Here is a 24,222-nt window from a genome sequence, read left to right as displayed (position 1 = left end):
ACTCGGGTGTTGCACCTCAGCAGCTGAGCAAGTGTCACAGTTTTACCCTAAGCATTGCTTTGTTTAATCCAGTTGATGTGGAGAAATCTGTCCCTCCATGTGATGACTTGTGAGTAGATGCTCACTTTTGTGATGCTCTAGCTGGATTAGCAAAAGTATACAATTAATAATGACAAATGCCTTGATGGTTGTTCCTCACTGGTACCCTCCTTTTCACAGCAGAGATATATAAATGCTAAAGCGTGTTTCTGCTTTCAAGGTGACATTATTAATTGTTTCACCGCCCCAATGAACATCTGAAGATTGYAGTTGTTACTTTCTTAGTTCCCCGAAACACACTCAGAATTGAGGGAGATATGTGGTATACTCTGCCTTTATCTGAAATAAGCTCTGAAATCTAAAAAGAAGCGGAGAGAACTCCATTAGGAAGAGCATGAGCTCCTCCAGTGCCCTGATTTCAGCCATCACTGGACATTGGTCAGCGGGCAAGCAGCCAAATGGCCCTGCCATCTGACACATCTGTGCTCTGCTGCCATTTGGTTTTGCTGGGATTGTGAAAGGCTGTCAGAGATGGGGAGCTGAAGATGAAAACTGGAGATGAATTAAGTCCCAGCACCCCTGTGTAGTTTTGTATTATCTCTGTTACACAGGAGAGGGGATTTGGACAGAGGCAGATRAAGCTGATTGCTGAAGGCCACACCACAATTCTCTGTCAGTGCTGCTCTGCTGCATTCCAGCACAGAGGCAAGGTTGTCCTTTCTCCCTCGAGGGTGCTAAAGGAAAGTGTATTTTTCAGCTTTTTTTTCCCTGTTTTTTGTGAGCAGAGTGTAATTGTCAGGACCAGTGATGCAAGTTGTCTTCAGGCATCTTGTCAGGTTAACTTTCCTYGTCTGTGCATGTGTGGGCTGGTGGCAGGAGTCAGCAGGTGCAGAATGCACAGGCACACTGGTGGTGTCGGAGGCACTTATGGGGRTAAGGGTTGGCACTGTGAGAAGCAGTCTCTCTTAAACCTCTATTTCAGGGAAAAGATCAAATGTGTTTATAATCATTGCCATCACTCTCTCTGTTAGCAATAGCAGGCTGATTCTTTGCTCCATGCACCGTCCAGCTCCCCAAATGTACGGGAGAGCTGTCATTGGCCAGCTCAGGGAGGATATCTGCAACTGCACAGCGCTCTGTCTAACCCTGTACGTTTAATGTTGGCACGGATGAGTGATGCTTGGAGACTSTCCAGCCACAGGTTAGCTGGTGACAGGAGTCCCCAAGAGTGGGGTGGCTGCTGTGGATAATCAGACAGGAACCTGGGACACACCGAAATATTCAAAAATAGGCAACRGGAACTTTCCTGCAGGGTCTGAGGGAATATGTGCATCTAACTCCRATGCTAGAATAGGAAAAGGGTGCTGTTTTCCTCACTAATTCACAAAACAAAATGGCAAAATGGGACTGTGATGGTCTCATTATGTGGTCATCACTCAGTCCAATTGAACATGATCAGCCAGAAAGCTCCATCAGCTGCTGGAGGTGTAAAGATGTAGAGCTGTGTGGGTTGGGATCTGGTAGCTTTTCTTTTCCATGCATAATTTGCCCTTCCCTMAGCATGTAATCTTCAAAATAAACCTTGACCAGGGCTCAGCAAGGCTGTGTGTGCTAACTTGCAGCAGAAGGGGTTCCTGCTTTACCTGGGTAAAGGAAAAGGAAAAGCTACTGCAAATTTGAGTCATTTTCCCTCTTAWAATGGTAATGGGATGTTGGGTGRCAYTGACCCRAAGTTGCCAGGCTGTGRTTGTTACATTTGTTGTTGCATTATGACTTAGTTGTTCTAATGCATCAACAAATGCAATCTTTTGTTCTCTCCTGCCTCAGAAAAAGGACTTCTTCTCTTCCAGTGATAGACCTCTTGGCTCTGACAGAAATTCAAGGTCTTCTACTTTGTGCCTTCAGCCTCCTTAGGCCAGTAAAAGTGCTGATAGTAGAAAAGAAGTCGAATGAATACTAGCAATATATGCATTAAATTCCCTAACRCATACTATGTAACATGTATGTGCTGGTAACTCCTCATAAACTAYCTGCAGTAGTTAATGTCTCCAGTGGTGTGTTCCTGAAGCCAGAAGCCCTTTTCAATGCGTTGAGAGTGGGATAATGAGGAATGAAAACATTCTGGACAAATGTAGGGAGCGGAGTTGTYGGCAACCAGCCAGGAGGAAAGGCAGATCTGGTTTGTTAGGCATACATTACAGCGCATAGCAAACAGTGACAGCAGATACACAAATTGCTCTGGCTTTCTTGTGGAGATACTGACCCAGAATCCACTTGGAGGGAAGAATAACAATTCCTGTGCAAAAATCAGACTAGACTGAAATAGCAGTGACCACCATCAGAGAAAAAAAACCCAAAAAAACAAAACAAACCGAAAAGCATTGCCTGTTCTTACCATGACTGAGTTCACTGAAGCTTGCTCATTTAGGAGAGACAAATATGAGGAATGCTTTGTTGCACTTGTTTCTGCTTCCTAGCCTGATGAAATGAGCTGTCCAAGGACTCTCATTCCCTGTCTGCCAGAGAGGGAAGCCTAAGGGGTATTTATTGACATGCAGAAGCTGAAGGGAGAATTATTAGCACTCGAGTGTCTAGGTAACTCTCTTAAAAGTTAAGATTAAAAGCTTTGATGAAAGTGACTTTCACACTTCATCTTTGCTTTTTTCCACRCTTGAAGCTCTAATGATCACTTTTTTCTGCTTTGTCACTGTATCACTTACTTTGTGAAATATTTCTGTAGCTCAGCAGGAATTTGGATCCTGGGCAGTAATATCTGCAAGCGTTGGTTGGGTGCAAAACGACGGGTCAAATATTTTCTTTGTAGCAAATTGAACAAAAACTGGGCATAGGTTGCTAGATACAGGTTTTTAATATTTAAATCAAWTTTTTATTATAACTTTAAGAAAGGATAAAATTATCATCAGATGTTTCTTTGAGTATGACATGCTGTCCTCTTCGAGCAGTGCAGAAATTTTCTGGAGAGCACAAAAGAAGTGTGTTGGGAATGGAAAGAATGTGTACAACCAGGGCATGTAATCCAGTGGGCTCTTGGGCAGCAGACGGAAAATTCTGGGCATGCTGTAGGAGGATGATGTGTAGTCATGTCTGGATCAGGTGAGAGGACAGGAAAGAATGGRGATGTGGCATTTGAGTAGAAAGAGAAAGAGCAGAAACATCCAACACTTCGAAATAAGGAGAGCAGTAAGTGCCATTAGTGTAGTCAGGCTACAAGACAGGAATAAGAAGGAGCCTTTTGGGAAAGAGTTAACTGTAAAGTAGCTTTGTTTAATTTTTATTTTACAATGAAGTAGGTATTTGTAATTTTAACTGAAGCTGAAATTAATGKCCCCATTTGATACACCAGTGCCTGCTTGATTGTTTGAAACAAGGAATAGTTCAGGTAAAAACAATATATCTTTCTTTTAAGATAATTAAAGTTTTATTTTGCTTTAAATTGAACTTTTCTTGGAGTGTTAATGACATAAATCATTCTGCTGTTCCTTTAGCTTATAGTGAGGAAAAGGAGTAAAGGGTTTATTTTCCTGCAGTGAAGTAATTATTTTAGGTCATTTTTCATCCTGAACTTTTTATTCAAATAGAAGAAGAGAAAACAACAGTTTTTACCACACATTATTCTTGTGATTCTTGAAGCCCTTAAGTGTTTCTGGAGACATGGGATGCTTTTAATGCATTTCAGAGTAGTTTCCTCCTAATATGCATGGAAAAATCTTTCTCTGATGTCTGTTTTCATTCCCTTGTGGAAGCAGTTCTTAGTCTGGCTGACCTTCTTAAATGAAGTCTGAGACTCAGAATGGAGTCRGGCWCTTTTCAGTGGTGCCAAGCAATAGGATAAGAGGCAAAAGGCAGAAACTGATGCACAGGAAGTTCTCCCKGAAAACAAGGAAAAGCTTTTTTACTGTGCAGGAGACCACACACTGGAACAGTTGCCCRGAGAGGCTGTGGAGTCTCCTCCCTGGAGATATTCAAGAACTGTCTGGATGCAATCTTGTGCCACGTGCTCTAGGATGACTCTGCCTGAGCAGGGAGATGGGACCAGGTGATCACAGTGGCCCCTTTTGGCCTGAGCCATTCTGAGATTTTGGGACTCTTGGTCCACCCTTCCCAGGCGACTGAGCTGCTCTGTTGCCTGCTACGTCTGATGTTGGAGCACCATAGCCCTGTAGGTCTGGGTTTATAACAAGTGATGCAGTTTCTTCTCAACAAAATGAAATGCTTTTTGCCYGCTCTTTAGCAGAGCAGTTACCCCTCCAGGTATCAGAGATGAGCAGTTACTTCTCCAGGTACCCTCAGACTGGAAATAAGCCCAATACTTTGATCAGCAAACARCTTTGCATAAGGATCTGGTAACGGAGAAAGGTGGTATTACTTTTCATAGTGATTCAGTTCTGAGGAAATTATCATTATTCTATCACAAATTAACTGTGTAAGYACCCAAAGTTCATGTAATATATTGAATATTTAAGGATATTTTCATCTTTGTGATTTCATTCCCTCTGAGAATTTGTTCAGGATGTGTTAAATTAAGAGTAATATATAAACAAGGAGTGAACAGTTCAGTTAAGTGGTAACCTGAGGTTAAAAACACAGTGATCAAATTCAGTGCCTGAAGTTGGCAGGGARATTGTCTTGAAATTAAACTTGTTTTGAAATGTAGGTGTTAAATCTGTGAAAAAAACTCACTTGCATATGCAAATGAAATGGCTTTCCAGAGATGGAGAGAGCATGTTGAGCTCTTAGGCTGCCTTTAGGAGAGAGGGGCCGTGCTCCCATCGTGTAACCTGTCTGCTGCRGTTCTGTTTTGTGGCATCTGTTATGAGGGAATCTTTAGGTAAAATCAGAGCTGTGCTCCCTGTCTGGCTGCCCTYGGCCTCCTGTCAGCAGCAGCGGGTGGAGCTGTGCTGTTGGCTGCTTGARCTAACAGAGACAACAACTTTGGGTTTATTTTTGTTGGGCTTCTGAGACCTTATTAGCTTGAAGGGAGTTTTTGGAGATACTGAATTTCTGCACTGTGCTTATGTTCAGCTTTTTGTTGCCTTCAAGTAAATGCATGGGGAGTAGCCTTAAAAGGAGCAAAAATCCCTTCCTATTTTAGAGTAAGCAGGAGGAGGATTAAGCTCCTTCCCCCAGTAACTGGATCCCCTGATTGCCATGGCTTTTGAAGATAATCGTGTTTGTTTCTGTAGGTGATGGATTATGTGTGTGCTTGTGAACGAAAAGGTAGCTTGGTGTGAAAGTCCAGTGAGTTTTCATCTACGATCATTTTACTTTTGGTTATGTACTTTGTGCACTGACCATGGACGGGTACCATCCTAGCCAATAAAATGAGGCTGGGGAAGTCCTCCTGCAGCTGTTCCTCTAATGCTCTTCTCAAACCATGGGCAGTTGGTGACTGTCTGGGGCCCTTTGGAAAATGAAATCTCTCCAAAGCATACAGTATTGAGGATTCAAATGAATGTTGGGAGCAGAGGGGAAAGGGGACTGGATGTCAGTCTCCTTAAATTGAAGTGTAATCCAGTTCACCTGTGGAGCAAACAACACCTTTCTGTCACCCRTGGTCAGCAAATGAAAGATAAAAAGCACAGTTGCAGTTGGATTGTCAGTATCCAACCACTCTCTTCAAAGCTTGTCTGTGTTGTCTCATGGTTTCTAATCTCAGAGTTTAAATTTGGGTGGGTAGCTGTGTCTCTACCTCTGTGTTTGGGCAGTGAATACACATGGTGTATTTGAAGTCCATTCTACCAGCAGGGCTCCACAGCACTCATGGTATATAAATGTTATATATACATATACATACATGCATATATATATATATATATGTGTGTGTATGTGTGTATATATATATATATATATATATATATATATATATATATATATAAAATATATATATGATTTTGCATAAATCACAAAGTCTTTCCTTTCTTTTGACAGATTGAAGACATCGTTACGAGAATGCAGGATGACAAAACAGGTGGAGTTCCCATCCGCACTGTCAAGAGCTTTCTGTCCAAAATCCCCAGCGTCGTCACAGGTAAGAACCCTGGTTGGCAAAGAAGACAATGTGAGCTGGTACTTGCTGGCTCTAAACAAGCATACTAAAGCCATAAAAGAGAGGGAATGTAGGCAAAAAATACCCCCCTGTGCTTAATTTTTCTACATGTTGTCCTGTTATAGGCTGAAGGATTGAACARAGATTCCTTCGTTCTGTTTTAATGAATAAGCATTTTTATTTCTTTGGGGTGAGTTATTTAAAAATATTACATAGTTTTTGTGGKTATCAGAATRTCATCAGTCAGTCATTCCCTATGACAGGGGCATACTTTAGAGGACAATCTTAGAGAAGAGGTCAGGAAAGTTGAAATTGTTTCCTCACTGAAAACCAGATACTTATTGGACTTTGATCACAGGTAGAGGACTGTGAAATATCTTTTATGCATTTGTGCTGCTTTGTTAAAGCTCTGTACAAAAGCATGGGTGGTGCAGAAACTTGGAGTCAGAGTACAAAACTGTTCCTCCGTGTATTTCCAGACAGAATGTCTTCCACTGCAAGACACCTTTGCCATTGGCAGATAATGAGTTTATTCAGGGTGATGTAAATTGTATGGAGGATTTGTACTTGGGTTTCTGGTAGCTGTTTTCACTGACTCAGAAGTAGTATTGGCTACAGTGGCACAAAACTATTATTTTCCCATTCTCTACCAGTAGACTGTTGTCCAGTGTGAGACACYTAACTACTCCTGAGACTTAAAATTTATTATGTTGTGGTCTTTGTAAAGCAGATAGTTTTCTCTGTCTTGCAGTCTCTTTCCAAATCAGACCAGGTGCATACACTGAATCTGTTTCCCCTTCTGTTCTAAAAATGAAGGGCATCATCCTCTGTGARTAACTTTGCTGCAGTAAAATTCAAATGGTCACTAAAAACACAAAAGTTGCATATAGGCAGTGCCAAAAACTGAGAGAAGATGGGCAATTCAAAGGGACCTGTCTTTATCTTGGGGTTTTTATCCTGTTGTGAAGGAATGGGGAAATCCCACTTGTCAACAGGGATGATGTCAGTGCAGCTGCTGTCAAGTCATTGCAGAGAAGCATATGTAAGCTGAGGCACTTAAAAATGTTTTTACTGTAAAAATGGTTTGATTGAGCAGAATTTGAAGTTGTTTTGATTAATTCAGGAGTGTGTTTTGATTTCCTGGTATCAGAAAAAATGTCCAACTTAAGCTACAGGAATGGAATACAAATCTACATGGTTCTTGGGGATAGTCAGGGAGTATGGAAACTGGAATGAGGTTTATACTTAAATGCATCTTAGTGTTAATTTCTTTTTATTGAGAAACAGGCTCTTCTGTTTGAAATTGATTTCAGGGTGGTGACTCAGTGTAACTGGCAGCTGCAGGGTTAGGATTTTACAGTGGAAAAGAAATGGGACTCTGAAATGAGATGAGAAAATTGTGTTACTATATTTATGGCTGGATCAGGTATAAGCTAAGTGTTCCTGGAGGTTCCTGAGCAAAATAACCATTTATCTGATTTGAAATCTCATTCCATAAGCTCAAGTCTGCAATACACAGACTGGACATTTTAAGATTGACTCAGCTAAAAGAGGTTTCCTATATTCAAATAGATAGCATTAAAAAATTAATTGATCTAGTCACCAAGCCACCATGCGCTACTCAGAAGGAAACAGGAGACTTCACAGCATTTTTAAACCATGGTTAGCAGCTCTGTGGCACAGTGGAAACTGCTCACTTGCACTCAGTTCTGGAACAGCATCTGCAATTGCATTGCCTTGAAATGGCTGGTTTTCACAGCACAGGGAATTGTGAAAAGATGAAGATAAACCAAGAACCAAACCTCTCTTCAAAGCCCACAGAAATTCTCAGATTTGGAGGGGAACAATCTCAGTACCRTTCTCTTCAGGTGATTTGAAGGCAGCTCCATTGTGACTCATGGACAGTCCATGAAACCTTTGAGTTTGAAAAGTGTGAGAAAGTAACAGCCCAGTGGAGAACCCAAGGTTTTCTCCATTTGTCATTTCTCTTTCCAGATGCATTTGTAGACTAAAACCAAATTGCCTATTTGTAGACTAAAACCAAAAGAAACATGTTATCAGTGATTGTGATAGAGAGGTGAAGAAGCAGGATTGCCTACATTTGAATGGAAGCTGAGGATACTGGGTTTGTTTGGTCTGGGGAAGGAAAAGCTGACAGGAAGGAGAGGCTACAGAGAAGACAGGGTCAAATCCTTTCTCAGGAGGGCATGGTAAAAGTATCAATGTACACAAGTTGCAGGGAAACAAATCCCAATTAGATTTAGACATAGGAAGAAAGTTATTTATGGTCAGAGCAGCTGAGCATGGGCCCAGTGTCCTGGAGAAGCTGTGGAACCAGTGATTTCCAGTTCTTCAGAAACCCCTGGGCCCAGCTGAACTGTGCAGTCTGACTTAACCTGGGCCTTGCTTAGCATGAAGGTTGGACTAGACAACCTTCAGAGGATCCTTCCAATCTGGATTATTCTCACAGTCATGGATACTCAGTTTTGGTGCTTGTCTGATTCCACACAATGTCATGAACACAAGAGAAGAGCTTGTGTTTTCAAAAACTTTGTACCCCCTCTTGGGGAGAGCTCAATTCTAGACCATGGCATTCTCACACACTTTTTATTTCTACCTGAAAAATGGAACAGCAACGCTGAGATGTGATTTACTTGGCAGGCTCACAGCRACTGTGATTAACAGGGATTTATTTTTGCTTGACACTTCTATTGTAATTGCTTCTCAYAGGAGAAATATAAAATCTTAAAGGAAAAGAAATATTACAGGAGTGCCTTGGTGCTCCAAACAGGCTGGTCTGTTTATAGTATAGCAAAGTGGGTGTTTGATTTAAAGTTTGAATACCAGRGAAAGAACTGCTCATCTCTATTTTGCTTTCATCTGTCCTGATGCCTTAGGTGTGAATGAGGTATTGGGTAACACAAGGAGAATGAACCTCGGGGAGTTATCAGTAATGGTCCTTTTTTGACAACAGAAATCTGGGAAAAAGGATGAAAAAAACCTTTTTTTGAATGTATGATGAGCCTGTGTGGGGATGCTGTGCCAAAGACATTTTTCAATCTGCATTGGATTTGTGTATCCTCTTCCCAGTCTTTTGACTCAAAGTAGGTCAGTCAAAGGAGGACACATCACACCATTATCTTCTTGGTTAAGTCTTCACTTTTACAGGCAAGCCACAGAGGATGAAAGTAGGATGGGACCAGTCTGTGTGGCATCTGTGTGCATGTGCCAGACATTGTCCAACGTTCAGTTTGGGTATGGAATGAAAAAATGCCTGAGGGCAGATGTTGAGTAGTGCTGTGATCCATACCCGGAATGGGTTGTCAGCCAATGCACATGATGGCAGTTGCTGCAATAAATGGAGTTGCACATTTCTGTTCKAGTGAGAAAAAATTTTCTCAGTAAAGATTTTGTTTCTGTAAATGAATTGTTAATTCTATTTTCCCAGTCGTCAGACTCTTGTAGGAACATCTCATTATACTAAGCAGCAACAAAACTGGCCTTCTCATCTTGTTTTTGATTTTCATATAATTGCATCTTAAAACTAACCTAATTTTTGGAAGGAGGACCAAACACATATACTTCTTTCTCCCACTGGTTCAGATTTGGTCTTATACAAAATTGCCRAAACAAGTCAGGAAGAAGTCAGTGCTGCAACAGCTGAGCTTTCCAGTACAGAAAGCCTCCTTCATTCCTCCCAGTGCCCCACATTCTCAATCTCATTGCAGATTCTCCTGCTTTTGTGCACTGATTCTATGTATCATCACCTTTGCTACCGTAACCCAAGGGAGACATGCAGTCTAAAATCTTGGCACTATTCTGTCTGGCCCTCCTCCCAAGAGGTTTTGATGCAGCTTCATTCTGAGCTGTACCCCCTGACTTCAAGTGTGGTGGTCCCCACAGCTCAATTTTAAATGATTCCTCCTCCCAGCAGCATTCCCATGGCTGGTCCCTTGCTCGTGCACTTCTCCTGACCTCACCCCAGCACTCCTTTGTCTTCTTGCCGTGCTCCCAGCGCTGCCTCTGTGGCTGTGGGAGGATCGATGGGTTTCATCCTGCCCATACTGGCTTGGATTAAGTGCTGCCACTCAAGCTTTGTGCACACAGCCCTGCCAGTGCATTTCACTCCTGTCCTGCCATGTCTGTCTTATATAAGCCCTGGACCTCTCTCAGCACCGAGTGCCAGTTTACTGAAATGTGCCAGATGGCCTGTCGCTCCTCGAGACTCACAAGCTAAGCCAAGCTTAAACTGCTGTGTGTCTCCGTCTGAAGCCAGCATGTGTCTTGGCAAGTGCCTATGGAGTTGTCCCAGAACACATCAGAATGTCATTCCCTCCAGGAAAATGCATTTGGCTGGAGTATGGAAATCCCATGGTGTTGTGAAAGAGAGATTTTATTATTGATAATGTTCCCTGATGATGTAGTTCAGAAGAGACAAGTTCTGCTGGAGAACTTCATATCCCATTGTGAAATGAGCTCCCTTGGAGCCAGTCTGAGGGTGTTTGTTGCCTTTTCCTTCAGAGGAGCTCGAGCACATCTCTCACCCAGATACAGCAGCCAGAGGCACACGGGAGAAACAAGTTCCTCGTGTCCAGAGTTTAAAAGGACCTTGTTCAGGTGAACTGTACAAAAAAGGTGTTGTGGCATGGGGAGGAGGACCAGGAGTGGCAACAGGGGCAAGAGCCAGCACTCACCACCTAGCAGGGCCCAGAGAGCAGGCTGCAAGGCTGAGTGCTTGGCCAGAATGTTTGCTTCCTTAGTGTTCTTTTCAGGAGTAGAACTTGACTTGGTGCCTTATGGAAACTTGCATCATCTTAAAATGGGGCATTTACTGCAGGACTGAGTCTGATACAGATTTCCCTCAGCATTTGGGTAGTTTCATTCTAGATGTTTTGTCTTTCTTCTGCAGTTTTGCTTTGAAAAATGGGACACTTGAAATGTAGTACTGACTCTGTTTCAGGCAAAATTAGTAGATGCAAATTGTCCCAAATCTAAACCTAATTCCATCTTTTGCTAAGCATGGATGAGTCTATTTAGTTAAAACAAGGAAACAAAAAACACAAACTGACAAAAAAAAWTCCAAAATTTGAATCAGTTTCTAGRCTAATATTGTGTGTTTACAGGTTTGTGAAGGATATAAACAACATGCTTATGGGTTAAAATTGATGTATGTTTATATATACATGCTGTRTATTTTTGTATGGTTTTCCACATTTCGTATGGCAGATGCTGCACAGTAAATTCAACAGTTTAGCAATTGCTTGGTGGAAACTGGCTTGCCAAATACTGGTTGAACATACAAATCCATTTATTTCTCATAAAAAAAATCAATTGTTCTGAGCAAGTTGCATTTAAACTAATTCAAGTCAAGACTGGGCTTCTTCATAACAACTTACATTTCCATCTTTTATGCATCTCTTCAAATTGCACCCAGTGGAAATGTAATCCATCCATCCCTCAATAAGAAGTCTCGTATTTCAAAGCTGCCATGAATTACCCAGCATTAGACATGTCAGCAATTACATGAGTACTGCATGCCTTGCGATTATTTTTTTTCCTGTAGCTTTCYCTTAAGCTCTCTACTTGCATGCCAGGAGACAAATTAACCTAGTTAGGAAGTCAAAGACTTATGCTGTCTTCATCCACAGCTCTCTCCCCCCTCCCTTTTTCTCCTTAACTGCATGCAGCTTCTTACCTTTCAAATGGTGAGAAGGATGAGGGAGGAAAAGATGAAAATCAGCTCCCTGAAATGAAGCAATTTTTTGCCTGTTGTAAAGATGTAAATCAACACCTTGTGAAGCAAAAGCTTAAAGGATTTGATTTTCAGAGAACAAGGGGGATAGCAGATTAATCAAAAAGGACATGGTTGTCAAAGAAATAAGAGAAAGCAATCAGAATTACCATTTTAAACAGTGGATATTCATATATCTCTCTGTGCATSTGCACATGTGTACACCCAAATACATATAAATAATGTGCAATTTTTGTTAAGGATAAGCCTATGAGTGGYAAGTGTTGCATGCCAGAAATAACCAAGGACAGGTTTCTGCATTTGTAGCRGTGTGCTGAGCGAGGACTGCTAATGTTTGTGTGTCACTGCCCTCTGCTGTAACCAARCTACAGCTCACATCATGCAGCTCCTCACCTTCCTCACGAGTGCTGTGTTGGTATTGTGCTTTCCCAGCTCAGGAGAAAGAAGTTCATGTGATGCATTTTGTGTCCTTCTCGTTCCATAGTAGTGGTCCTTCCTTGCTGTGTGGCATTAACCCAGCCCAAATATTGGGGTATGTGTGACTTGACAGCTCCTCTGAGCTTGGAGAGGAAGGATGGTTGTCATAGCTGGCTGTTGATGCTATTTCCATGTGTCTCGTTCATAATTCTCCGTCCTCTTCAGGACTGCTCATCTCCAAAAACGCATGCCAGTACATCACACAAAGCTCCCATATCCCATAAAAACATGTGGATGCACTATGGGATAAATCCCAAATGATTAAATGAAGTCAACCTTCACTTAAAATTACCAAAATCTTACACTGTCCATAACTATTTTCTTTCATATGACASCACTTTAAAGTGGTCACACCTGAGATGAAAAATACTGGATGAAGTGCACATCACAGCAGGGGGTGTATTAAAATTTTGATTAGGCCACTGAAACACTTATGAAACACATCCTGAGGCTTTAGTATTATTTCAGTTAGTAAAAAGGTTTCTTAAGTGCTACAGCGCAGAATATTATGAGAAGTTAAACTTCTGTGCAGTAGAATTATGAAGGTCTTTCCTGGTGCTGCTTGTCCTTGCTGTATTTGAACCTCTGCATCTGTCAAGGGAAGCTGTGATAAATCAGAAACTTAAATAATTATGCTGCATGGGTTTTCTTGTGGCCAATAAAACTACAATGAATAATTACYCAAATCACCGAATGGTCCAGCTTTATCTTCCTGCAGTGAGTTGTCTGCTTTTTCTGGACATCAGAGATGTTGTCAAAAGGCAAAATAAACCCAAGATGACCTTCCAGCCATGTGGGCAGAAATTAGAACACMAAATTATAATTTTTCTAATTGACAAACATGATCATAAAAATTGCTGAACTGGAAAGCAGCAAATGAAAGCTATGAGTGTGGAAAAAAGCAGAAATACTAAAAATAGCTTAATTTTTTTTTCTCTACAAGAATTTGCTTTTTGGCCTTTTCAGTCTTTTCCTTGAGACTAACAGCTGGATAGAGACCGATTTCATGACAATGACCTGTTGAATTCCAGTGATAGATGAATTGGTAATTCAGTTACAATAACAAAAAATACTGCATTTTAAGAAGGGTCTTGCTGCTGACTGCAGTTTTATTCTGCAGYGTTTAGCTGATGAAATATTGTGGCTAATGAATAAAGCATTAAAAAGAAAACTCAATGTTTCAATGCCTGTAGAAATACATAGGGATGAATGATTAATGCTTTTCTGCATTCATCTCGCTATCTTCAAAAGCACATCTTTATTACAGAAGGTTGTTTCCAGATCTGAATGACACAGCAAAAGAGCAGAGATTAATTGTAAGAACTGTGTGGCTTTGTTTTCTGGATGTGAGTGTTGAGCAGACTGCACTCAAGCTGCAATACTTCGCCTCTCCTGTCTTCACTTCATAGCAACCTGGGAATTGTGTGGTGAAAGATCTACCAACACAGTTTTGTTTTTTCACACCTCTTGCTTTGTTTCTGCCCTGCCTCCGGCATTCCTGTGGGGTGGAAAGCATCACTCACAGCAGAGCAGCTTTGCTCCCACTGTGCCCAATAAACCACATCCCCACTGAGGWGCGTGTGGGATCTGACCCTTAGACAAGCCAGTTTTACTTGGAGGTACTGCAAAAGCAGCAATATGTAAATGCTCARTGCTAATCATAGCAAAGTGAAGGCACAACTCTTTGGGTGTAGTTTGACAGTCATTTCTTTGAATCTGTTGCTTTAATTCAATACCATTTCAACCATKAGAAAAATAACCCACTCACATTATTGGTGAATACATCTACCTCTTTATTCCATGCATAGATTCTGTTCATTKTTATCTAGTAGTATTTGGCTTTTTTAGGTCAAAGTAATTTTCAGGGTATTATTTATTGAACCGATTCTTACTTGCATTTTAATTAAAGAGAAGTTTTTTTGCAAAAAATCCAAGTTTCTTCTAGGATTTAAATTTCCTGACTTTAATCCATGTGTTGTTGCAAAGAAATGCAGACGTTTCCCTCAAAAACTGTAAATCCAGCCTCATTATAATTCCTACATGTTAGGTTTGATAGGTGAGCGGGTATTGTATGTTTGATGTATCTCAGTTACAACACTGAAGTTATTATTAATGTGGCTCTTGGGGGTGAGGTGGAAAGGAAGGGTTGGGYTTTTTGCATTAAATAGTACAAAGAACTACATAGACCACTAGTTTATTTTTACTAGCCATAAATAGCCAGAAGTCACTGTTGCTGAAAGCTCCAGCAGAAACACACAGCTCTTTGGTCTGTTATGTGTTTGCACCTGAAAGCACCATAGATTTGGCTCTAAAACCTTCTACAAGAAAAGGTGAAGAGGGCAACAAAAAGCTTTCAGGCTTTCTGTGCATATCCATTGCTATAAATGTATACATTTGCATGTTTCCTTTGGCTTTTTTTTTTTTTCTGGATGGATAAATCTCTTGCAACTSCATGCTGGCTTCCCATGGATTTGTTTTTGAGTGTGGTGTGAACTGTTGAGCTTGGATATTTTTGATGTATGATTCACTACCACATGCAGAGAAGAAAATTGTATTTTGCTCCTGCAGAGAAATAAAACTAAGCAATTAGGTCTTCATTCAGTTAATTCCTGTTGGATGGCCGGGTGCTTTGCTAGAAGAGAGTCTCAGGATTCAGCTCCATGCAAGGTCACTTGCACTGTAAGAATTTTCTTCATGTAGATACTTCCACAATATGGCCAAGATTGCAGACTCTTGCCTAGGAATGAGTAATAAAACCTACAGGAAACTTTGTGAAGTTGATTAATGTTATATACTAACTATACTCACAGGCAGAAAAATAACATAGACTGATGAGAAAAGTAACTTATTTCTGGTAAGTTTTACATCCAGTTACTGTAGGATGTTGTGTGGTATTGCATAGAAATTCTGTTATTTTTAAACCTATTTCATTATGGATAGGATTGTCTCTTTTTTCTGTGTTTTTTGGGAGGCAGGGTTGTGGGGTTTTTTTGTTTGTGGGGTTGATTTTTTTTTTTGGTTTGTGGGGGTTTTTTGTTTTCTTTTTGGGTTTTTTTTTGGTGGTTCTTATTTTGGTTTGGGGTTGTTTGTTTTTTTTTTGTTTTTTGTTTGGGGTTTTTGTTGGGTTTTTTTTTCTTTTTTTTTGTGAGAGACAATATCAAAATCTTTGCTGAAATCCATAAAGATTACATCGGCTGGTTTCCTTGGTCAACTAGATGGGTTGCTTTGTTAGAGAAGGAAATTGTTGCTGTTGACAAGCAATAGATGACGGAAGGCATCTTTCCTAGTCAGCACCCTTAGTACCCATATAATGAAGCCATCAAACGGGTGTTTTAGTAATCTTTTGGACCTGTTTGGACCTGTTTGTACCGGCTGTGGGGTATTCCGGTGGTATGTTAGCCTATCTCGGCACCATCTCTGTCAATGAATTCCTGCGCGTTTGCTCCCTGCTCATGCATTATGCTGAGGTGCTTGAGGMAGATGTGTTACCTTAGCCGGCATCWCARAGGGAGAGGATCCTCCTCACAGCTCAGCAATCCCGTGTGGGTGCTGGTACAAAACAAATCAGCTGGGAATAGATGGGGAGCCWTGAGCTCCTCTCTGCGCTGGGGGAAGCCCTCTGGTGGTCCTGATGCCTTCCTGAGACTCTTTGCATCATTATTCTGTAATACTGCTCTACCCTCCAAATTGGTGGCAAATTTGTAAGAATTGTGACATTAAAGCTAAAGAAGGGTGGGGAGAGATCAGAGCAGTATCTAATGCCATCAGAGGAATAAAGCTCAAGAGCATACCTCTTGCAGCCTCTCTACTGTAAGTCAGCCTGCTTCTGGAACCCTATGCAAGTTAGATTTGAGCATAACTTCTAATTAGGTATCTGGGTCATGTTTGACATGCTCTTGGTTCAGCACTGACGTTTCTGTGCTCCTACTTGGCTCTAAATTTGCCAGCTGTTTTCCTTAAATAATCCACTTTCTGCTAAAGGATTGTGTACCTTATGTAATTACACCCACAGTAGAGTGAGGGCAGTCGTAGGGACACAGAGGTAGAAATAGCTCAGCGTTTTATACCAGCCATGGCATTCCCTAATTGAATCATTAAAATTTGGATTCCCACTTCTGCTGTGACAAGCTTCTTTAGCTCTGCTGAGCTCTCATTCATAACATCTAGACTCTGTTAATTTAGGTACAGCTCTGGAAACAGCTGCCCTCTGTTCCACTGAGTCCACTAGGCCTTGTCTGTCAACTGTTTAATCCAGAAATGTCAAGATTAAATTTCCTTTCATTACTTCTCTTCAGCAGTCAAGGGATTTGTTACCAATTTGGATAGATTCAAGGATGAGTTCATGAGTTTCCTTCAAATAATCTCAGGCCATGAAGCATTTTCTGAAACAGGGATTCACATTATGTGAGCTAAAATAGTCACAGCACTTTAGGAGCAGATTGTGAGAGCACTGGAAAAGTCATGCTGGGGTGTAGACTGGGAAAAAGCTTTGCATGGGCAAAGATGTGGAGATTTGTCATTCTGAGACTACTGCTGTTAAAGCAGGGTTCATTCCATTGGGGCCCATGCTGTTGAAATAAAGTTTTAAAAAAGATGCCTGATCTTGTCAACACCCACTCTTCTTTTCTGGGATTCCTGGGCTATTCTGTTCAGTGAAAAGGCAGTGCCCATTTTAGGGACAGCTTATTTGAGAATTGCATCTGCATATTGCAGTAGGTGCCTTACTATCACATTTTTTTAATGCTTCTTTTAAAATTAAGAAATCCTGATTCTTCTCCTCCTCYTCCTCCTCCTAGTTCACCCTTTAGTTCTTGTCCTTTTTGCATGTATGTGGTACCTCCCACCACTGGCAGATTTTACGAGGCCTCACCCACTGTGGTTTCCTCAAGCCCACCACTGAAGGGAGTTTAAAAGGATGGAGAGGRACTTTTTACAAGAGCATGTGGTGATAGGACAAAGGAGAATGGCTCGAATGGAAAGAGAGTAGCTTTAGATTAGATATTAGGAAAAAAACTCTTTACTGTGAGGGTGGCAAGGCACTGGAAAAWTTTTCTCAGGGAAGCTGTGGATGCTCCATCCCTGGAGGTGTTCAAGGCCAGGTTGGATGGGGCTCTGAGTAACCTGGTCTAGTGAAGGGTGACCCTGCCCATGGCAGGGGGGTTGGAATGAGATAATCTTTAAGGGCCTCTCCAACTCAAGCCATTCTGTGATTCTATGAAAATAGTCCACATTTCTTAGGGATTAAAGTCAACATGCTCTAATACATGGCAAGACAGCACACAGGAACGGGAGCTTGGGGGGTATGTGAGGAGAGGCTGAAAAGCTGTCACACTTTGGTTGTGATGGTCATCTGCAATTGCATATTTTCACTTTGGGGTAGCAGTGATTGTTACTAGGGACCTGTAGGTTTGCCCTTCAGAGCAGGAGGGTGTCCTTTGCAGATGATACTGAGAAAGGTGGATTAATATGCTGCCACAGTGAGGGGTAAAACGCAGATGCTTTGTGTTATGCCTGTATGAGTCCATGGAGCCACCTCGCTGGCTTTGCTAAATTAAAGCAAGGTAGCATCTGCCCTGTGTCACTTGGCACAACCTGATCAGCTTGACTGAGTCTCTGAGCCTGTTCCTGCCTCTGTCGCTCACAGTTCATGCTGTCTTGTTGCATAGTAAACTTTATTTCTGGAGAAGTATTGTGGAATTCCACTGTCCTACTTCTAATGAAAAGCTAYATAGACTTGCACATTAACATGAATGGCAGCTGTGTTTTGTTTTGTTACATAAACTTATCCCTKTTTTATTCTTGAATTTTGTAAATGAAGCTTTTGGTGATGAAAGTGGTAATTTCGTAATATGTTTTGGGGGCATGGGATAATAAACAACCTACTCTCTGTAAGTTATCAGAGGTGCCAGGTAGGGCTGTAGTAGTGATGATAATGTGTAATACCATATTTGAATGGGAAGTTGCTGAAGGGCCTTTGGTGTTCAGAGGAGCTGCACTGCATCTGTTTAGGGAATTTGCTACAAGTGCTCCCCGTTCTTAGGGGATGGAACTGTACGGAACAGTTGTGAGTGAGACTCTGCAGGATCCCTGCTGGTGCTGGGATACAAGTTTTCTGAAAGAGTAGCTTCCAACAAAGCCAGGCTATGGTGGGTATCCATACATGCAGATGCACTTGAAACCATTGTGGCAAAGAATGTTTGTAAGCTCCCCGTAGGTGCTGGGAGGGACAGAAGATAATAGGGCAGGTCCTTTTCATGTGTCCTTTTCCTCCTGCCTTTTTCCTCATAGCCTGCAGCTGCTGAAGAGACTGGTYTCACCTACTGAGACACAAGTGTAGGGAAGATTTCTCCAAAGTGACACTGTTGGCTAACATGGAGCAAGCTGGCAGATGTGRACTGCAAAAGGCAGGCTCTAAGGGCTGTGGTTAGAGTGCCCACTTTGTGTCAAACCGATGGCCACCAACCACCAACCCTCTTCCATTGATCCTGTAGGGGATATCTAGGRTAGCATATAAGAAAAAACACAATCCCATCACATCCCACTTGAACATGCTCAGCCTGTTCTTACCCTTGTTTGCCATTTGACATCACTCCTGTTCTCTTATCTCTGAGCTGTGCCTGAGTCACATGGGTGGCTTTAGCCATTTATGCTTGTTTAGGATTATACTGAATGGTGGCATTTTGATAAAAAACTTGTTTGTTTGGCTTTYGGGGATATTTTTAGGTTTTGAATTTATAGATATAGCTGTAATGCACAAAAACCAAAAAATCCATGAAGTGTGTGGTTTACAGTTTGTCAAATATGTGCCCTGCAGAATATTTTGTCCCTTTAATGTTGCAGTACTAAGTACTTTCATGAAAGAAATTACCCACTTACCCTTAAGGGACAGTTTTGATATGTATCATTGGTCATTTTAAAAGAAATTTTTGCAGCAGGGGAAGACTGATATGAATTATATAGCTCTTTAATTTRCTGTGTGTGAACTAAAATGTTCCCATATTGTGGGTGAAGATTTTTTTTTAAATGTATAATTTTACATGTGAAAGCGTAACTAAAGAAAAAGATGTGCCCAGGTTTTCCCAGATATCTTAATCTGTTTTACCAAATTTTGGCTGCTGAATTGTAAGGCATAAAGAAACAACCTGATGAATTTCAGAATTTATTCAGGCCCTATATGCCAGCTCAAGAAAGAGATRAATGCTTGAAACCAAGTGCAGGCTCTTCCAATATCTGCGTGGCTAGGTGAAGCACTTGGAGTGCCCTTGAAATAAGCCTGGCATTAAAAAATGGCTCTAACTATTATGCCAATACATCTTGTGGAAAKCTGGTTAGATGTAGGCTCCTGAGGRCCTTTCAGTTTTGAAAACAGAACAAAAGGKTGTAAGTAATTTCTGAAACTTGTCTCCAGCATATTTTTTAAAAATTCAGAAAGGTCATCAGTAGGACAACTTTTTGTTGTGTTGGTAGTTTGTCTGTGGTTGATGTCCTTTTGTAGTCAAGAGATGTAACAAATCCATCCAGGGTAGTTCTCAAAAGCACAAATTGTTATTAGCCTGCCATGGCCCAATTTTAATCTGAGGGAAATGTCCATGTGTTTGTGTATTCAGGGAGGCAAAGGGATGAAAACAACTCGAGAGAAGAAAAGGAGAATCAGGCAAGGAGGTGAATTTGTTTTGCTTTCAGAATTACTGCTTTAGAATACCAAATTACAGACAGCATGCAAATACCCAACAATTTAGTTTCATGAAAGAGAGTATTCTAAATCAGCATCAACATATAATTGCTTCAAAATAGGTTTAAGACAAAAATGTGCTTTTAATAACCAAACGATAAAATTGAAGAGATCTTAATGGAGAAAAAATTCAGTTGAATCTAAGCCAGCTGGGGACCTACTTATCTCCATTCCTGATAGCCACTGATATCCATCCTGCTAAAAGGATAAAAGCCCCTATTTTTTTTTTTTTTTGCTACAGATCAACTTTTCTTATATTATTTTAGTACCAAGAAAGCAATTAAGCCCTATCAACAGTGTGGCTGTTGTCATTGCGCTTTGGCAGGGACTCTTGTGGGTTTGTATGGAGCTCTCAGGGAGGGGCTCATTRGTAGCCAAACTGGTGTGTATTTAGAGATAGTTCTATTCTTCCCTCATACCAGAACTTAACCAAGATGCTGTTGCCCAGCCACAACAGCCTGATGTGGTGACAAGTTAGAGCATTTGCTGGGCTAGCAAGGCAGCTCTGGTGCTATGGAGAGGGCAGACAGGGTCAAGCCAAGGGCACCAACTTTCTGACCCCGTATTAAAAGCCTCAGAAGTGAAAAAGTTGAAAAAGTGGTGAGCACACATAGGTRCCTCCCAATGTACCCATTTCCCTGTGCTGGATTGCTGCCCTGATGGCAATCCAGCCRTGCAGGCGCTCTTCCTCCTGCAGTCAGGGATTCAGGGGATCTAGAAACTTCTGTGCAGGGGACTCCTCCAGGTGGGAGCCCCCTGGAATCACTCATGGGCCACGGGACCCAAAAGGTGCAAACTGGCCATCTCTGCCCATAATGCTTCAGATGGGCATTGCCAACACCTCTGTATTTCTTGAGCCTCTGCAAATGCTTGAAAACTTTTCTTGTTGTTGCCCATGGTAAACCTGCTGTATGCTCTTCTGCTCTGCTTCCAGGGCTTGATTACATATCGTGAATGAGGTTTTTACAAACTTAATCTGAAGTGGTAGTGAAACACATCCTTGCCCCTTTGTGTTTTCATTTCAAATAGTGGAAAAATCTGTACTCCYTTATAGAATCAWAGAATTTTTAAGGTTGTAAAAGATCTTTAAGACTATTGAGTCCAATCAKTAACCTAACACTGCCAAATCCATTACTAAACCATGTYCCYRAGTCTCCCATCCRCATGTCTTTTAAATACCTCCAGAGATGGTAACTCRAMCRCTTCCCTGGGCTGTCTGTTCCAATGCTCTTTTCAGTGAAGAATTTTTTSCTGCTAACCYATCTTGTAGCCTTATCACCTGTTACATGAGAGAAAAGGCCAACCCCCACCTGGCTGCAACSTCCCTTCAGGTAATWATAGAGAGTGATAAGGTCACCCCTAGGCCTCCTTTTCTCCATGCTGAACAATCCTTTGTCTTCTTGTATTAATTGGARGCCAGAATTCTGTTTCCCATGGGCTGAAGGAAGAGCAGGAGAACAGTTGAACCATGTTGAAATGAGTATCTTAAATTGTGCTCTTTTGATCTGTTTATGGTCTACTCATAAAACACAGTCACTAGGGAGACACTACAAGTTTGTTAGCCTTTTTTGTATTTTTCWGGAGGTTTCTATGATGTCCATTTTGACTGATGTATTGACCTGGTTTCATGCCAGGTGTCCACCAATGCACCATCATTCCTCCTCYTCAGCTGGACAGGAGAGAAAAAATATAAAAATATAACAAAAGGCTCAGAGGCCGAGATCAGGACCAAAAGAGATCACTCACCAGTTACTGTCCTGGGCAAAACAGACTCGACTTGGGGAAATTAATTTAATTTATTACCAATCAAATCAGAGTAGAATAATAAGAAATAAACCCAAATCTCTTAATAACTTTATCCCAGAGACACTACTGTCTCCAGTGATTGCCTCAGCCTTGGCCAGTGGCAGGCCTGTWKCRGAGCCAGCAGGCATTRACTCTGTCAGGCACAGGGGAGACYTCCAGCAGCTTCTCACAGAAGCCACCTRTGTAGCTCTCCTGCTGCCAAAACCTTGCCATGCCAATGTGATCCATGTGTGTGTTTGTTTTTTTACTGAGAACTGGTAGCCTCAATGAAGCTTCATAAGAACAGACTCCAAACTTGGACTCACAAGAACTGCTAAGACAGGTATTTTTTAGATCCAGGTCTAAGTCTAAAGAGAGTTAAAGKCACAATACAAAAAGCATCTCTGGCAGAAACACAGTCAGTTTGCCAGACCATCRTTCTGGGCTTTTATAAGTGTAATTTGAAAAAGTTGTTTTTTCTTTTTTTTTTATTTTTAATGGGACACTGAGGGAAAGCTGGAGATGCTGTTTGTGTCTTGTAATGCTGGATACTGGGAGGGRTGTTGTTGGGTAAGTTGTTGAAGGATAAGTCATTGACATGAGAGATGCTTCTTTAAGAAGTAGATCAATATTTTGTCTGCTGTACTGCACTTTAATATAACGCTGTCATCTCCACATCTGTGGCATGACTCACTATGAGTTTTCAAATTTAAACACATAAAAGACCCTCATGACTTTGGGAAGTAAATCTCATCTCTTGCTTTAACCTCTTCTCCTCTCACCAGACCAGCTTTCAGCAGCAAATTGCTGGCTTAGCCATAGTCTGGCAGGTTTTGCTTGGATTTTGCAGCAAGGGTGGTCAGTGCCACGAAGTGAAGCTGTTACTTCATGGGGTCCTTTGTTTCAAATTTGCATGACCTTGTAGTCTGATCATATTTACACGAGACAGTCTGTGAGTAAAGTGGCGACAATGTAAATACTGCTCTTTCAGTTTGTTCTCTCAGCTTGGAAATAATGTGCTGAGTTACCTGCCTTGGGACCTACTGTAGTTTGCTCTGAGAATAGTGCTAGCAAAATTTGTACAGCACTGACAGGTTTCAGTCTGTGAAAGTAAACCCAGAAATGAGCCTTTACAGAGCTGGGACTCCGCAGAGGAGAATAGGGCTGGGGGGACTTTATTGGCAGGAATTGCTATTTGTGTTCAACACTMTGAAATTGCAAGGCATTTTATGTTTTCACAGTGTTAAGTAAACACCAATTCATTAATCCTTACAGCTCTCCTGAAGGACATTATTACACTTTCTTCTGCCCTATATTTGTCCTTCAGGAACATTACATGGTCTTTCCCAAGCCGTAGAGCACTGTGCCAGAATGGAAGTTTGGCTGTCCCTGATGTTGTCCAGCAGCAGAAAAGAGCTTTGCCATCTTTTGTGTTTCTGACTCACATTCAGATATATGCATGGACTGTGACAGAATTCAGTGGAAAGCAAGTTCACCTATCTTGGATTAGCATTTGACCATTTAGGTTTTGTAAGTGCAATTTATTTTCACATCCCTATGGTTGTTTTCAACATCCACCTTCTTATTACTTGGGCCTGTTTTTTATAGGCTTATCCTCTTCCTTCTTGTTTATTCATTGATTTCTTCTACTGCTCCTCCCTTCTAACTTGCCTCTGTGCATGCAGCCTAAGCTAATGGAGTGTGAACCAGCTGAGAAGTTTATTTCTGGGAGTAGACTGGTGAACTGGCTGTGCTGGGACAGGCAACTGCTAGGCAGCTCTCCCAGTCCAATGGTATGGTGATCTGAGTGCTCTGCTTTGTTAGCATTTTTCTTGGGGACTGTTGATCAGAGATTCTGATGACTTGTTGAGRAAAAAGAGGACATCACAGGTCTGAGTGTGTTCCTCCTAAATGTGTGGTCCTGGGATGAAAGTGAAAAATGGGCAGAAGATAAACAAGGCATTTCCCTGCTGTACCTTTGCATGCCTGTTCTCAGATACACCCTGGTGGTGTGACCTGTTGCATTCTCTGTTTTATTGCCTGGAACCTTTTCTTCTCGCTTCTCTTCCCTGTGAGTGACTTCAGTGGAGACAGTGTCCCTTTCTCTCTCGTGTGTCTCCAGGGGCAGGGACAGGACAGGACAGTCCCCTCTCCTTTTAGCCTTTCGYRTTTGCTGTCCTTACCTGCGCAGTCAATTACATCTGAACACGATGAACGGTGCTTAGAGGAGTGGTGAGCGCTCCATCTGCTTTTCCAGCAGCCTCGCCTCCCCCTGYAGTTCCCGGTGACCCGGTGGCGGGCGGATTTCGGGGCAGATACCTGAGCCCCGGGAATGGGGGGTGTTTTTGTAAGCGCAAAACGGCGCTGGGG

General features: G+C 41.7%; 1 protein-coding gene across 1 annotated transcript in view; it reads left to right on the top strand.

Moving 5' to 3' along the window:
- The window catches only part of RGS6 (regulator of G protein signaling 6), a 245,064-nt gene that overhangs the window by 134,477 nt on the left and 86,365 nt on the right, over nucleotides 1-24,222 (top strand). The window contains exon 3 of the mRNA XM_057366715.1: nucleotides 5,989-6,088. Coding sequence (XP_057222698.1) covers nucleotides 5,989-6,088 — 100 coding nt within the window. The remainder of the gene's footprint in view (nucleotides 1-5,988; nucleotides 6,089-24,222) is intronic.

This window comes from Malurus melanocephalus, unplaced genomic scaffold (genome assembly GCF_030028575.1).
Source record: "Malurus melanocephalus ecotype Western Australia unplaced genomic scaffold, MMel_1.1 scaffold_2, whole genome shotgun sequence".
Classification (NCBI taxonomy): domain Eukaryota; kingdom Metazoa; phylum Chordata; class Aves; order Passeriformes; family Maluridae; genus Malurus; species Malurus melanocephalus.
This window is presented reverse-complemented; position numbering and strand designations above follow the sequence as displayed.